Source organism: Alternaria infectoria, assembly GCF_024043175.1.
Source record: "Alternaria infectoria strain BMP 0036 chromosome Unknown scaffold_6, whole genome shotgun sequence".
In the NCBI taxonomy this organism is placed as follows: domain Eukaryota; kingdom Fungi; phylum Ascomycota; class Dothideomycetes; order Pleosporales; family Pleosporaceae; genus Alternaria; species Alternaria infectoria.
In genome coordinates this window covers 1,188,635-1,204,308 of record NW_026250695.1, presented here as the reverse complement: position 1 = coordinate 1,204,308, position 15,674 = coordinate 1,188,635, and the positions used below count along the sequence as shown (strand labels likewise).

At 53.3% G+C, this 15,674-nt stretch overlaps 7 protein-coding genes across 7 annotated transcripts; 3 read left to right on the top strand and 4 right to left on the bottom strand.

The window, feature by feature from the left end:
* Positions 1–283: 283 nt before the first annotated feature.
* On the bottom strand, positions 284–898 carry J4E92_004709 (uncharacterized protein; the record flags this gene model as incomplete). The annotated part of the gene is made up of 2 exons (XM_051496098.1): positions 284–366; positions 418–898. The coding sequence occupies 2 exons, from the start codon at positions 896–898 to the stop codon at positions 284–286; spliced, it is 564 nt and encodes a 187-aa protein (XP_051353938.1).
* A 378-nt stretch (positions 899–1,276) lies between these two features.
* Positions 1,277–2,219, top strand: ECHS1 (putative enoyl-CoA hydratase, mitochondrial; the record flags this gene model as incomplete). Its single annotated transcript, XM_051496097.1, has 2 exons — positions 1,277–1,415; positions 1,489–2,219. The coding sequence occupies 2 exons, from the start codon at positions 1,277–1,279 to the stop codon at positions 2,217–2,219; spliced, it is 870 nt and encodes a 289-aa protein (XP_051353937.1).
* Positions 2,220–2,625: 406 nt separating this feature from the next.
* J4E92_004707 (uncharacterized protein) lies at positions 2,626–4,593 on the top strand (the record flags this gene model as incomplete). The annotated part of the gene is made up of 1 exon (XM_051496096.1): positions 2,626–4,593. The coding sequence occupies one exon, from the start codon at positions 2,626–2,628 to the stop codon at positions 4,591–4,593; it is 1,968 nt and encodes a 655-aa protein (XP_051353936.1).
* Positions 4,594–5,677: 1,084 nt separating this feature from the next.
* J4E92_004706 (uncharacterized protein) lies at positions 5,678–7,267 on the bottom strand (the record flags this gene model as incomplete). The annotated part of the gene is made up of 3 exons (XM_051496095.1): positions 5,678–6,454; positions 6,545–7,092; positions 7,141–7,267. 3 exons carry the CDS (start codon positions 7,265–7,267, stop codon positions 5,678–5,680), a joined length of 1,452 nt encoding a protein of 483 aa, XP_051353935.1.
* A 721-nt stretch (positions 7,268–7,988) lies between these two features.
* On the top strand, positions 7,989–8,405 carry J4E92_004705 (uncharacterized protein; the record flags this gene model as incomplete). Its single annotated transcript, XM_051496094.1, has 3 exons — positions 7,989–7,992; positions 8,051–8,188; positions 8,251–8,405. 3 exons carry the CDS (start codon positions 7,989–7,991, stop codon positions 8,403–8,405), a joined length of 297 nt encoding a protein of 98 aa, XP_051353934.1.
* Positions 8,406–9,069: 664 nt separating this feature from the next.
* Positions 9,070–9,508, bottom strand: J4E92_004704 (uncharacterized protein; the record flags this gene model as incomplete). The annotated part of the gene is made up of 2 exons (XM_051496093.1): positions 9,070–9,312; positions 9,365–9,508. 2 exons carry the CDS (start codon positions 9,506–9,508, stop codon positions 9,070–9,072), a joined length of 387 nt encoding a protein of 128 aa, XP_051353933.1.
* Positions 9,509–11,860: 2,352 nt separating this feature from the next.
* TOF1 (Topoisomerase 1-associated factor 1) lies at positions 11,861–15,529 on the bottom strand (the record flags this gene model as incomplete). Its single annotated transcript, XM_051496092.1, has 4 exons — positions 11,861–12,903; positions 12,949–15,120; positions 15,167–15,398; positions 15,446–15,529. 4 exons carry the CDS (start codon positions 15,527–15,529, stop codon positions 11,861–11,863), a joined length of 3,531 nt encoding a protein of 1,176 aa, XP_051353932.1.
* Between the last annotated feature and the right edge of the window lie 145 nt (positions 15,530–15,674).

Sequence of the window (15,674 nt, the reverse complement as noted above, 5' to 3'; positions counted from 1 at the left end):
CTTCACCTGTGCATGCGTACATAGTACATTGTCCTGATATTAAAGATATAAGCTTCATGGCTTTCCTGCTACGTGTACACATGATATAACATCCAACGCGTTATCGTGGCGGCACCCCCTCCCTAGAGCAACCCCGAGTTGCGAAGTATGAAGCTCGAAGTCTATCGCGGACCGGAGAAAGACGCCCATTCCCAAAAACAGCCGTTGATGGCAACCTTGCCAAAATTCCAGACCGTTATCCGACGAAGTGAAAGCAGATGGTCAGTCGATCGATCGACCCGACTTAGTTGGCGTTCTGGTACCGAGTCTTTCCGACGGTGAAAGGGACGTAGCGGTACTTGATCATGTGTTGAATCTGTCGTCGCACTGTCATAAAGTCAGCCTAGAACTCATGCGCACATCCCAGAATCAACTTACTCGTCAAGCCAAAAAGAATCAACCAGTAAACGACCAACACAGGCCAGAAGACGGGCAAGTTGAAAATCTCAAACCAGCTGCAGAAGAAACCAATAGCAATCGCCTTGGTAGTCGAGTACCAGAACTTGAACTCGGGCAGCCTGCGGACAAACGGCCTGAACTCCTGGTCCTCCTTGGTGGGCAAGCCGCTCGCGTTGCCGTCCTCCATGCCCTCATCTTGCTCGAGCGCGGGGTCGAATTTGGGGGACAGGAAGGCGAGGAAGAGGTTCAGCAGGTAGATGCCGAGCGAGTATGCGACGATGTACCAGCCCTGGGCGAAGAAGATGCGCAGGCCGAAGAGCAGGAAGAGCGTCGCTGTGCCGCCCCATCGGTAGGGCGTGTAGGGCGTTGACTTGTCGAGGTACGTCTGGAACAGGCGCCCGTACTTGGTTGTTTGTGCTGTGACGGCGCTGAAAGGGGTATCGGGCTCGGGCGAGTCCATGGTTGCGTCGCGGCGGGGGTGGGAGGGTGTGTGGTGATGGCGGAGGGGTGGAGTGGGTGCGCCGCGTAGGAAGGCGTGGGTGGGTGAATGCGGAGGCGACGTCTTGTTGAGGGAATCGTGTCAAAAAGTTGAGATGCGTCGCAAGGCTGGGGCTTAGATCGCCGGCGCCCGCCCAGAACGCGCTAGGACCAAGGTAGCGAGGGCCGCTAGTCGCGTCGAAGTGGGATGTTGGTACGGGCATGTTTTGGCGGGCGCGCCTTTACCGAGGTGCCGATGCTACCCACTTGTTGGAGCTCTGAGCTCGTCTGCTCTCTTTCGATGTAGACACATGTTGCCTGAGCTGGACTCGTAGTCAAAGCTCGATTCTACACATATAAGATGCAGGCACTTCGATCAGCACCGAGAGTGGCCTCTCAATTCCGGTCAACAGGTCTACCCAGACTTGCGAGGGGATATGCGACGGAGAGGTCATTCGAGCATTTGCTTGTATCGGTGGCCAGACCTGGTGTCGGTTTGAGTACGTTACTTTTCTCTTTGTTAATCATCTTCATACACCCCCAGCGAGATGAGTCTGGACTAACAACCTCAAGTCCAGATCAACCGTCCCAAAGCCCTCAACGCCCTCTCCACGCCCCTCATCCTCGAGATCAACCAAGCCCTCCGCGACTTCCAAGCCTCAAAATCCATCGGCGCCATCGTCCTCACCGGATCGGAAAAGGCATTCGCAGCCGGTGCCGACATCAAAGAGATGAAGGACCTCACCTTCAGCGACGCATACGGCAAGGACTTCATAGAGTCCTGGTCGGACCTCATCACATTCCTCAAGAAACCACTCATCACCGCCGTCAACGGATACGCGCTAGGAGGAGGCTGTGAGCTCGCCATGATGGGAGATATCATGTACGCAGGACCCAAGGCCGTGTTCGGACAACCCGAGATCAAGTTAGGCGTCATACCCGGTGCAGGTGGCTCGCAGCGCCTTACCAAGGCAATTGGAAAGTCAAGAGCCATGGAAGTCATCCTCACTGGCGACAACATCACCGCGCAACAAGCAAGCGACTGGGGCCTTGTCGCAAAGGTGTTCGAGACACCCGAGGAGTGTGTTAGCGGTGCTATCAAGACGGCGGAGAAGATTGCGGGGTACAGCCAGATTGCTGTCAAGGCAGCCAAGGAGGTTGTGAACAAGAGCCAGGAGCTCGGTATTAGGGAGGGTGTAGAGTATGAGAGGAGAGTGTTCCATGGTCTGTTTGGAAGCCAGGATCAGAAGATTGGTATGGCTGCTTTTGCGGCGAAGGAGCAGGCTAAGTGGACGAACAAGTAGATGTTAGTAGCAACAGACCAAAGGAAGCAGATGAATGAAATCGCCTTGAACACATTTGTCAGTGCATGCGGTTTCTACGAAGAGCTGTGTGACGCAGGATACCGGACTTGGTCTAGCACTCACAGATGGGCTGTACTACGCGCTAGATCTTCGATATAATTCTGGCACACGTATTAGAGAATCGCGACCCCATTTCCATCGCATTCGGCATGGAATGGCATCGCATCTCAATGAAGCTACGCGTGCCTCGGCAGCACCCGATAAGCTTATCGGCCGCACCTGACATCCCGCGCACGCACGCGCGTGAGATGACGCGAGTACATGTGGGGAAACTCTGGAACACTACTCCATCTGACATGCCGCTACTCTCCCAGACATCCTCCTCTCCCCATGCCCAACTCTCACCATGGAAGCGACACCGCCATGGTTACGCGACGCCCTCCGCTTCGCTCTAACAGCGACAGCATCGATTGAAGCCCCCTGGTGGGCGCACGACTACGACGCCTTCAAAGCCGCTGGCGGAGGCGACCTTGTCGATCCGGATGATCCTGGCAAAGACCCGCGGTTCCGCAAACTGGTCGAGGCCATATTGTTCAGTCGGACGCTCTTGAACACGTACAACTTGGTCCTGCTGGGCGTGCTGCTGGTTTTCACGGTATGGCATTGGTCCGAGAAGATCGTGCTGCACCGGCGGAAGAGGCGCATAGTCAGTACAACGAAGGGAGATGATGAGACGGTGCATGAAGAAGAGGCAGAGGCCTGGAGTAGCTCGAGTAGTACTATCGAAGGGAATGCGACGCCCCCCGATACCACCGCCGCGAAGAAAATACACGATGCCGATGAAACGAGCCCTCTGCTTCCTTCGCAGCGTCCCCGACGCGTGACGAGACCAGTAGTATGGCGTCCTTACTACATGCTCAAGTCTACGCTGCAATACCAGCCTCGACCCATTCCTGTCGTCAACAAAACACTGCCCACCAACGCCGTCTCGTTGCTCGTCCTCGCTTGGATCGGCTTGAACATCTTCTACAACTTCTACCGCATGCCGCTCTCCTTCATGTACCTCTTCGTCTTCGCCGACCGATGCGGTATCATTTTCATCACGAACCTGCCCCTTCTATACCTCCTCGCTGCGAAGAACCAGCCGATAAAGTTGTTGACGGGATACTCGTATGAGAGTCTTAATATCTTCCATAGGAGAGTAGGAGAGCTCGTGTGTCTAGAAGCATTCCTGCATTTCCTCGGTATGGTGGCTGTGTGGTATGGCATGTTGAGGCATCTGGGTTTTACGCTGGCGAGATTCATATTCAACCGCGTTGTGCTGTTAGGTCTAGCCGCGCTGATTGCGTATGAGTTGATCTACTTCACGAGCTTGGGAAGCTTCCGAAAGCGGTGGTATGAGATCTTTCTGGGCCTACACATCGTACTTCAGGTCGCTGGATTGGTTTTCCTATGGTTTCATCATCACACCTCACGGCCATACGTTGGCGTGTCCCTCGCCATCTTCCTCATCGATCGACTAGTCTACCGTATGTGGCTGAAGTCCAGCACCCACCCCGCAACACTAGAAATCCTGGAAGATGACGAGACCCTGCTGCTTTCAGCAAACTGGGAAGTCGACACGAAGAAATCCGCGGTCCCAGCCAAGAACATGACACAAGGCTGGAAACCAAACGAACACATCTTCATCTCCGTCCCATCTCTCTCCCGCAAACACGGCATCCAATCCCACCCCTTCACCATCTTCTCCGCCGCCCCAACAACATCAACGCAAGACGGCCAAGAAAAACATGCCTGGTTCTCCCTCCTCATCCGCGCCCAATCCGAACCAGGTTTCACACATAGCCTTCTCCGCCACGCCCGCGCCTCCCCAAACCCAACAACACGACTCCGCATCCGCCTCGACGGCCCCTACGGCTCATCCCACGCCCTCGACCTTCTAGAATCCTCCTCAACAGCCATTCTCATCGCAGGCGGATCCGGCATAGCAGTCGCCTACCCCCTCCTCTACGCCCTCTTACAACCCTCGCCCACCGACCCAGAAAGCACACTCAGATCCCAGAGAAAAGTAAAGTTACTCTGGATAACGCATTCGCTCGACCACCGTCTTTGGATCCCAGAAGATAAATTAAAGGAGTTAGAAGATTGGGGGTTGGATGTCCTCATTACGCCGCCGACGGTACTTGCCGGGCGACCGGATGCTGGTGGTATTGTGAGGGAGTGGGTTGAAGAGGAGGATGTGAATGGGAACGCGAGGACTGGTGTTGTGGTTAGTGGACCGGATGGCTTGGTTAGAGATGTACGGAATACGTGTGCGGAGTTGATTTGGAGCGGGAGGGATGTCGATGTTCAGGTTGAGAAGTTTGGATGGTAGATGCTCTTTCATCTTGGAAATATCTGTGGAGTTGGTAGGTTTTCTTGTTCTCTGGAGTTCGTGATAGACGGGGTGGGTGGGGCTTTTGCTTTTGCTTTTGCTTTTGCTTCTGCTGGTCTCTTCAACATTCGCCATAGCGTTCTTTGTTGTAAGGGAAGAGAGAGCTTGTGGGGAGGGGGGGTAGAAGTGGCGATGGGTATGCCATATCCGAGTATTGACTAGGTGGACGCTTATGACGGTTCTGATGACAAAATGATCATTTGATCATTCACATGTTTCAAATGATCGTTGTGTCATCAGAACCGCCACAAGCGTCCACCTCGAGAAGACTGGGACGGAGCTCATGGTGATTGATGGTCACTAACCCTATACCATCGTACGAATCAATCCACGTAGTTGCCCACCCAAGCAACCGGGTGGATTGGATCGTACGAAGTTATCAGCTTCAACGCAGTCTACTCGTAGTGAATACTCGGGCATAGCATTGAGAGTAGAAGGCCCAGTTATCTTCCGTGTCAAGACCCATCAGGCGAAACCATCTCATCTATGTTTATACAACCGTTTCCTCACTGAATGCTAATGCCTGTCCCCTAAGTTTGTGATAGACTAGGTGGGTAGAAGTTCTGCTTTGCGCTTGTTGTCTGGTCTTGTCACATTGGCTTTGGCGGTCACCTGTGAGAAAGACAGAGAGAGAGAGAGAGAGAGCATTTGGGGGATGACAGTGGCGATGAGTAGCCCTGTTTGAGTATCCACTACGTGTGCGATTCCATCAGAGCTGATGATATCCCTATACCACTTGGCTAATCGAGTAGTACGAGTATATCATCAGCTCGGCATGGAATCGCACACGTAGTGGATACTCGGACAGGGCATTGGGATTAGAAGACGCAAGCATCTCCAATCTTAGACCCATCAGCTAGAACCGTATCGTCTATCTTTATAAATACGTTTCCCCACTAAACGCCAATGCTTGTCCCTAAAACGCCCACGCCAATGCGACTAGCCCAGAGTAGCCTTGCATATCCAAGCCCTCCATGTATACACCTCAGCCATCCGCAATGAAACTCGTGACCCGGGGTTAAATCTACCGTCCCCGAGCGATATCCCTAGTCTCCTTCTTCTTCTTCAGATACGCACTAATCTGCTCCACCTGACTGACAAAGAAACAGCGATTCGCGTCGTTCTGCCACACAAGCACACCGAGCGCACCCGCATACCCCAGCACATCCCTGTACTCTGATTCGGAGCCGAATTCGCGCATCAAGTACCCCGTCGTAGTCTCCACACGCTCGCCTTCGTATTCCCAAAGCCGGATCTGGTCCATGACCGTAGGCGGGATGAAGGGAATAGTCTTCTGCATCTGAGGATGCGCGTAGGTCGTCAGATAGGAGATGATTTGGCTCGACGTGATGCCTGATTGAACGGCTTTGTGGACGGATTCTTTGGTGAGTTTGCCGGAGACGAGGTTGGGGAAGCGATGTTGGAGTTTGGTGAAGAGGGATAAGATGGCGATTTGGATGAGGCTGTTTGTGTAGGCGTAGAGGCGATAGTTTGTTTCGATGATGATGAAGCCCTTGTTTGCGGATGCCGAGGGGCCGGCGTTGCCTTGGGAGGCTTGGGCGATGTCGTTGGAGGAGGCGGACATGGCGCTGCCGGAATCTGAGGTCAGGGTTGTGGCGAGGCGCGTGGGGTAGAAGGTTCGCGCGTTCTTGTCCGAGCGGTAGACAAGGCCCATGGAGGAGAGGTCCTCGAGCATCTGGGATTGGGTGGGGGAGAGGGTGGATGTGGAATAGTCTTGGCCTAGTTCTAGGGAACCAAGCATGAAGAGGAAGGATAACACTTCGGTTTCGGACATGCCGAGCTGGGGGTCGATGTCAGATTCGGTGTTCGATGGCGTCGGCTGAGCTCGAAGAGGACAGTCGTCGCAGGGTTCGTGGGGTTCAATACTTACTTCGTTGGTCATTTTCAGGTAGACGATGAGCAGACTCCAGACTTGGGCGTTCGTCTCTTGCAGCACAAAAGAGAAGCCGTCTTTGGTAATCCTTGGACTTCCATGTACGGTCCTCACAAGGTCACCGGTATGTAGCAGCTTCTTCGTTCCAGGACCGACTTCTGCTCTCTCGATGCTGTCTCTGCTAAGTCCAGCCGCGCCGCTCACCAAGTAATAGAGTATACCCTCCCATTGCGATCGCGAGTATTCGTCGAGGAAGTCGATGCTTAACCGCTTTCCGCCGCTCTCTTCTCTGGTCGCCGGCACACCGAACGAGCGGTGCGTGCCGGAGCCCTCGAGGGCGTGTCGCAGGCTGCCTTGAAAGTCTTTGCTGAGTGTCCACGAGAAGGTACCGTCGTCCTGTTTAGCTGGGGCAATGATGTGTAGGCGTTCGAGGGTAAAGAGAGCCTGTTCCTTCTCTTTCCTAGCGGAAGGCTTGAACCAGGCGTCCATGTCGGCTACGGGGAAGGATGAGGGTCTGTAGAGCATCGCAAAGACTATGGATTTGGCTGTGGCTCCGTTAGCGACAGGATTGCGGACGTAATAAATGCACTCACCAAGATGCGGAAGCATGCAGCGGAGCACCGCCAACACGGTGGAAGGCTGCTCATACAGCCGCCGGTGTGTCGCGACAGGCAGACCCTCGAGGTATTCCAGCGCCTGAGATGAAGATGAAGCCGACATCGTGGGGGATGTGGAGAGGAGGATGTCGGTCTACCGCCGTATTATCATGTTCGGAGAGAAAGGGTCCACGAGTTTGGGCGGTAGCGACGCGTGGGTCGCGCAAGTGGAAGTCGCAGGTCGCCAATCGCCAAAGAAAGTTGATGACGCGCCGAGCGAGCGGAAAGCTCACCCCACAAATTCCGCTCCACCCTGGTCTAGCTTCCGAGGTACGTGGGCAACTGCCGAGCGGAACATCGACATCACTCTTCGCACATCGCGGGGTGAGCATCAATCATGCCGGCGCTGAAGTTTGTGAGATCTGTGAGTTAACCAACCATGTCATTGACCAACCTCATAGATTTTCTAACGTGTTGCTAGGTCTGGGAGTCGTTCCGAGCGAACTCGGGCCTGGAGCCAAGGTACCGCCAACACCTAAGCATGTATACACGAAGCTAATAAAAGCGACACGAAAGACTACTAGACGGTGTAGGTTATGAGAGTTTATAGCTCTGGTACACTGTCATGCTAACACTAATTCTAGCTCCGAGTGACCTCGGCAGTCCCAGGACGCGTCAAGTTCGAGCTAGACATCCAGAAAGAGCACACAGTAAGTACAGAGACTACACGGCTATACTAATCTCAAAGCACTACAGCAGTCTCAATTTATATATAGTGGTTGATTGTAACTGACATGTCTCATTAGAACCGCCTCAACATCCTCCATGGCGGCACAATAGCTAGCATGGGTAAGTCGCCCCTCCAAAACCCCCCACTCAAACACCAGAATCTCACAACCCCACCCAGTCGACCTCGGCGGCTCCCTAGCAGTAGCCTCCCGCGGCCTCTTCGCAACCGGCGTATCAACCGATCTAAACGTAACCTACCTCTCCTCAGGCGGCAAGATCGGCGACTTGATCAAGGCCGAGGTGACGTGTGACAAGTGTAAGTTCATCATATTGGCATGATTTGCTCAAGATACCCGATCGCTGATTACATCGCTCTAGTCGGTAAAACACTCGCTTTCACGTCCATAAACTTCAGCAACAGCAAGGGAGAGGTCTTCGCCAGGGGAAGTCATACCAAGTACGTTGCGTTGGCGTGGAAAGACCCAAACAACACCGTCGAGGAGCTTTCGCCAAAGCCGGAGAAGAAAGAGTAGAGGCACAGATACGGCGAATATGATATGAGGCCTGATTACAGCACTAGGAATATATACGTCTTGTCCTGGGCCTAGTCGATAGGCTTGGGCTTAGCGGCCCGGGGACGAGCTGCTCTTGAAAATCACTTCGAATTGTTGGGAGACCTCATCGTTCGATCTTCCAACAATTCGAAGCAATTTCCAAGAGCGTCTCGATCTCGGATTGCTAAGCCCAAGCCTATCGGATAAGCCGTTAGAGACCGCGGGCAAACAAGGGCTTACTGATTTGTGAATAATGTACGTGTGAAAGCTACAAAAAGCTTTAAACGTCGTGTTGATGCATCAATGTACATATGTCATGCTCACAGCAGTTAACGCCTCGGTCAATGACTATCGCCGGTTCTACTCAAGCCGGAATGTCGACTAAGAATTACATTACTACCTCTTTGTGGATATCTAACAATGCATGCTTCCCGTGCAGATCACAAAATTGATGTCTTGACGTTCTCATGCCATGCACAGTGTCTCAAACTCTCGCGCTTTCTTTTTGCCATCGTTGTGTCTCGTAACATCTTTTACTCTTTGTAGGTTTCACATGATCGTGACCCCATCTTCAACTTCCGTGTTCGCGTCCAGGTCGTAACGTGGCCGTCCACCTTCCACAACCTCCATCATCCTGGTAGAATTATGAACCATCCGAGGACGTCTCCTGGTTACGCTCAGTCGAGTCGTCGGATTTGTTCCAGCCCTTGCCCTTCATTAGGTTGATCAGGCTAGCCTTGCGTGGGGTCAGCTTCCTTACAGCCCGTCCAAAGGCTCCAGCTCCTGCAGAAGTCGTGTTGTCGTCGTGCTTACGGAATGACATCGGCGGAAGGTCTGCCGGGTTGCCGAGCAGTTTGTGCTCTCTCCTGTATTTGTACTCGAACTCCTGGGCATAGTCAGTAAAACGAATTCAGAGTCATGACGCAGATAGAACGTACCCAAAGGCTATCTGCTGCTTGATCGGAAGTGCACAGGTCGCGCAGTTGTCCGAGTATGTAGCACGCCGCCAGCTTGTCTTGATTCAATTTGCATTCTCCCAAGAGGCCGGGGGTTTGATGGCCAGGGTCGAGTTCAGCTTTCATTGCATCGGTACGCCATTGATCGTATCGAGACTGGAATCTTCCAGCCCAGTAAAGAGGCGGCATATAGTCTTTAACCTGGAAGATCTCATTGTCAGCAACGTCGGACTTCTCTTGCCCATGTCTACTCCGCAAGCGGCTGGAAGGATAGGTCCAGACGTTTCTAGCGGTGTTTGATGCTCTGATCGGGACTCTGGTTGGTACTGGGGGGAACGCCGCCAGACTGAAACTAGATTCGGTGAATTTCATTGATGACACAAGGCTCCGTCCAGGCTGACAAGGTGTATATGTCGGCGTGACACTCAGTCTTTCTTCGTCCGTCTCCTCGGGTATCGATTCGCACGAGCTCGCGTCTGATCTGACCCTGACATGTTGAGACGGGACAGTGCTCTTCGGATCCATGCATACTGACTGGACCAAGTCCGACAAAGACGCTGTCCTGTACTGCTCCGGGATGCGAGGTACTGGTGGAGCGACTTCCAGGTGGCTTCCAAAATTATGGAAGGTTTGGGAACGTGGAAGTCTGCTCACCTCATGTGTAGTCATCGCCAAAGCATGGGATGATCGCCAGACGCCGCCCAAACCATTTGGTGTTCCTAGCGTTTTCCTTTGCTTTTCTCTGTCCGTGGGTAGCCGGGGAAGGGCTGGCCTGACATTATCGTTCGCATCTGGAGCGGGTGTTGGAAGGTCGGTGTTGTGAGGCGGGGCGGCTGCAGAGTTCGATATCGAGGGTGATGCTGCTGGTGTATCTTTTTGTTCCTCCGACTGTATCCGCTTTACTGTCACTGGCGTCTGCTGTGCAAGCTGTGAGCTCATCCTCTTCCTTACTGTGGGTGGAGTCGCGAAGCTAGGTTCCCTGCTCTGTGAATATTGTAGTCCCGGACCAAACGACCTTCTACTGTTCAGTGTACCGGGCACTGCAAGTGATTCCCTCTTCAACGTCCTCTCTTGTATCTGCGACCGCCTGTGTGATATACGTCTTTCCGTCGGTATGTTCTCTTGCAGAAGCGGCCTTTGAGCTACTGGTGATACCACAGACATCTTAGGTCCTGGCCGCCTGGGAGCCATGTATCGCGCCGACTGTGGCCCGTTGGCTGTTTTGACGAGATTTGGTGTCGTACGTGAGCGCAACTGATAGGAATGCTTCACCGGAGAGCCATTGTTCGCGGCTGCCAACGCGTGGGCAGTTGCGATGTGTTTGATCTGTTGAGAAGCGCGGTACGAGACGTGTTGTTGAACGTGTTGACGTGGGCTAGAGCGACGGCGCTCTAGGGATGGCGGACTGGGAGTAGGAATCTTCGAAGGTACCGGATCTGGCTCTGATTGAGGCATTACCGCGAGAGAATGGGACTTGACTGCGCCTTCTACGTCTGCGGCGAACGACTGAGGCTCAACCCTAACCGGGAGCGGGATGAAGCTCAGCGTACGCGATCGGGGCAGTGGCTGCGGTGTGGTATCGGTATCTGCGCTTTTGGGTAAAGTCCTGCTGAATGGGACTGTTGCGCACTCTTCGGTCGCATCGTTGGAGTGGCTGGACGGCGCAGAAACACGCATTGGTGAAAGCGCAGCTTCGCATGTAGGATTTGTTGTAGTAATGTCGGTTGCAGATGGTTCGGTAACAGCCAACGACGGTACGTTCACTTGATGACGTCCCGGGGTCGTCCTTCGCTGCGAGAGAGGATTTGATATGAAAGCGAAGCCATAGCTCAGCTTCCTCCGGAATTTGCTGCTGCTGTTTTCTTGAGGCTCGCCACCCACCGGGAGGTGAGTTGTCGACTTTTCTCTCCAGCCCACCATCGCCGCTGCTCTGTCTCCACTTGGCTGAGCCGTCTCCCACCGCGCGCGAACCTGCTCGAATCTGTGTCGATCTGAATATGTTAGCATGTCTGTGGCGTGGTGTGCAGCGTTTGTGGGGAAGAAAGACTTACCCGCGGAATGTTGTTGTGGATGATGTTGTCCTTGAGGTAAACAAGGAAGGCACGAAGCAGCCACCTCGGATTAAGAACAACGTCATGGAACGAAAAGATGCAGTCGTGATCAAACGACAGGAAGGAGCAACTGCAAACGCCCCCGAACTACAATCGTGTGGGCTCTTGGCGCAGAGCCGCCCATATGCTTGACACTTTCCACGCGTCTCTAGTCAACAGACATCTGCATCGGAGTTCGCATCCTCTGTTCGACCAACCTGAATTTGTCCTGTACCTGACTGATACCACGACATGAAAAAATAAGGAGGATATTGAGACAACAAGACCATGGGTATTCAAACATTGAGAAGCACAAACCTAAGACACCATGCTATGCTATGCAACCATTCCCTTTAGACAACACCGAGGATGTTATTATCCGTATTCCTTACTCCGAGTCACTGTCAACGATAAAGCCAGCCCTCATATTGCGGGCCGCTGCAGGCCTGCGCGCTACCGGTGCATCGTCTTCATCATCGTCATCTGAATCTGCGTCTGGCATTGCAGCATCGCTGCTCTTCGTCGCAGCATTACTCGCTGACTTCCGGGGCGTGTCAGCGTCACTAAGTGCTGCCGTTGCACCAGCATTCTGCGAAGAAAGCGGCGTATCTGTAGTTTCCTCCTCGTCCTCATCTTCCTCCTCATTGCCATCAACCACGGAAGGAGCTTGGCTGCTCTCTGCATCTTCCATATCGTCGTCACTATCGGCGAATGGCGCTTTCCGTTTCGGTGGACTCTTTCTCCTCTTGCTCTTCTTGGCCGGTGCATCAGCTTTTCGCTTCTTGGATGCGACTGGCTCCACGGTTCCAAGTACAAGTGACTTCTTGAACACTTTCATGTTTTCTTCACGGATCGCCTGTTCTCGCGCGAAGAAGGCGGCATCCTTCTCGGCGTCCCAGTCCTCGTCGTCCGAGTCATGCACGTACATTGTACTCAATGCTTTGGCTTGCTTCTCGATTTCCTTCTTCCGACGTGCCTCGGCTCTGCGGTCCTTCTCTTCGTCGTCAAGCTCCACAGGACTATTTCTTCGGCGTCGTCGCTTCAGTGTCTTGCGAGGGGCGTCTGCATCTCTCTCAGTGGGACCACCGTTGGCGTACTCTCCGTAGTCCTCTTCCTCGTCGCGGTCTATGCCGTCAGAGTCATCGTCAAACTCGGCCCGACGAGTGGAGCGTCGAGCTGCTGCAGCCTTGCTACGAAGCAAGTCTTCTGGCGCTTTGCCGTCCTCATATGTTGGGGGGTCGAACTCATACTTGCGAATGAGATCTATAGCTTCTTGCAATTGCGTTGAAGTAAGTGATGCAGGTATGATCCATGAAGCGTCCGGATCGTGGTGTTCTCCTAATCTCTCGAAGCCGACCAGGTTCATGAGCAGTCGTAGTTTGTTGTCTTTGAACATAGCGACGCGACGTTCTTCGGTATCGTGCTTGATGACTAGACTCGGTTAGCAGACTTCCTCACAGTGAGAGGGATACTTACAGATCGATGGCGGCTTCGAGGTTTCAGCGTCTGGATTCTTAGTTGCCTCGCCTTCTGGACGCTCCTCTACGTTAGCCACCAACGCCTTTTGTGCTTTAGCTGCCTCTTCCCACGCCTTGCGCTCTTCAGCTGCCGATGTAAGCACATCGCGTACCCAGCGGAGAGCATCCGACTTTGACTGATTAACAAGAACACCAACAGCAACACCAATCTGATCAGGTAGTTCCATTCCAGGTTTGACCTCAAGCTCTGCCGGAGCTCGTGGCGCTCGAGTGTGTATCTCGCGATCAAATCCGTGCTCAAGGAAGAAGATGGTTGCAGGGATCTTGTCAAACAGCATCTCGACTACCAGCTCTGGCCTCTCTTGTACTCTCTTTACAACTTGCCTGAAGAAGTGTTTGACGAAATCATCCCACTCTCTGTAAGCTGGCGAATCTGGATCAAGGCCACCTGGACCTTTCATCATCTTGTTGAAGAGCGCCAAGATATCCACTCTGCAAAGCAAGACACCAAGCTCCATCTTGAAAGCGACACGGTGAAAGAAGCGATGCGCACGCTTCAGCTGTTCGGTATCGAGGTCGCTGAAGTACTTCGCAAAGGCAACAAACGTGTTAACGCTACTTTGGTTCACGAACTTTGCCGAGAACTTCATGAAATCGAACTTGCGTTCAGAAACCGTCTTTTGGGCTTGTTGGAGGTCTTCAGTCTCAGAGACGTTGCCCTCTTCCTCTCCATCTTCGCCTTGCTTTTCAGCTTTCTTCTTCTTGATCTTTCGAGCTCGTCGTTTCGATCGGATTTGCATGTCAACGTTCTGCTTTGCATAGCGCTCGAGCATCCGCAGAAAGACATGGGAAAGCTCTGTGACCGCATCAAGGTAGCCAAAGCCTTGATCTTTGTATGACCTCAGGATCATGACTATCCTGTCATGTGTTGATTCTTCGTAGAAGATACGGTTTTGAATGTTCTCGGCAATCTCTTGGTCTTCCTCAAGACCTGACTCGGACATCTCATGCACGGTGAGCAAGATTTGCGTGAAGCATTTCAGCCCAGCGTTAAGGTCTCGCCATGCTTTCTCATCTTGACTCTTCTGCATGAAGCGGTTGAGTAGAATGAAGGTCTCCTGATTCATGACTTCGGCTACTAGTCCGTAGCTCTCATCCTCAGCAGACAGAACTTCAGGACTCTTCGGGTCTGCGGCCCTCTCCTTCATCGTCCGCCGCCGTGCGCACTCTGCTCGTAGGAACCACGATACGAGGTAGAAGAACTGCCTGGAGTGTCGTGTTTCCACACGCTCCGTTTCGCGCTCGATAGCTTTCCGCAGATGCAAGAACAGAGGGTTGAAGGACGAATCCAGGAACTCCTCGACGAACGCTTTGATGTGTTTCCGCGCAGAAGAGGTCAGTGGTACCGGGAGATCGAACTCCTCCCTCTCTTCATCGCCGGCTTGCTTCTTTCCGGGACGGCGGGGTTTATTCCACTTCTTTGTATCGTCCATCTTCTGCATGCTAGCCTGAGCCTTGCCTAGCACATCCTGTCCAGATATAGTTGTAACTTTCTCGTCGTCCCTCTTCATCCAGATCATCGTGCCGAATCGATTATGACGAGTTGGCGCGTTGCGAGCATAGCCTGCAAGCATGGCTTTCTCTTTCTGAATCAAGCCCTTGAGCTCGTCCGTGTTCTTAGTGTTAAGCTTCTTGTCTTCCATGAACAGCTTCTCAGCATCGATGCCCTTGAGCAAGAAGAACAGGATTTCGAGGATTATGACGTCTTGGGTAACAAAGTCCTCCCCGATGCTCGAAGCTATACTCAGAAGAACTTGGAATATATCCTGCTCGTGGAAAGTATCAATCGTTGCAGATCGGGATACTTCAGCTTCGTCGGTGTCCATGTGTGCATTGTTCGGGGGCGCGAGCATGGCGATGTTGCGTATGAAGTATAGTGCGATTCGGATGATACCCTCGTCTCGTGGTGTGCGTTCTCGGAGGGGTACGGCCATGGAAGGGAGCGCGATCTTGACAGCAGTCTGCAGGGTTCGGTCTCGGTCGAATTGCAGAATAGCACGTTTGTAGCCGATTTGGGCGAGCCCGATATAAGGCCCATGTCGGTGGTGGTTTACGGTCGCTTCAGTGGGGTCGATCTCGTTGGGCCAAGTCAAAGGCACGAGAAGTTCCACTGCGGTCGTCAGTACAGTCTCTATATTCGGAGTACATTTTCTCACATGTCGCAACCGCAATCTTGTGCTTCCAGGCGCTGTCCATGACAGTTGGTGATATCTTGGCCAGTATCTCAAGCAAGTCGCCCTTTACGAGGTTTGCTTCGGCCATGCATCGTGCTACATCGCGTCGATTGTACTGCCCGTCGGCGAACTTGAGCCATTTCCGTAGGTCCTTGAGGCAGAGCAGGGCGTCGTGTCCGAGTGCATACGTGCCGTCATCGCCAATACCACCGAGCTGATTGTATGTCAGTAGCCATTGTGTCAGTGGAAGGGGATACGTACAGCAGATATTAGACTAGAGACGTGAGCGCGAACTTCCGGGTTCACAGTATCCTGCGCCCAGTCATCCAGCGTTGTCTGCGCCATTGTCGTGGTTGATGCTCAGACTGCCCGCCGGTGTCGCGATGGCCCAAAAGACGCGTCGACGCGTAAAGTGCACAAGCGGGACAAACCGCGCAAATCCGCCAAGACAGGGCTGATCCTCGCGCCTTCCCGCCGCCAGTCAACGTCG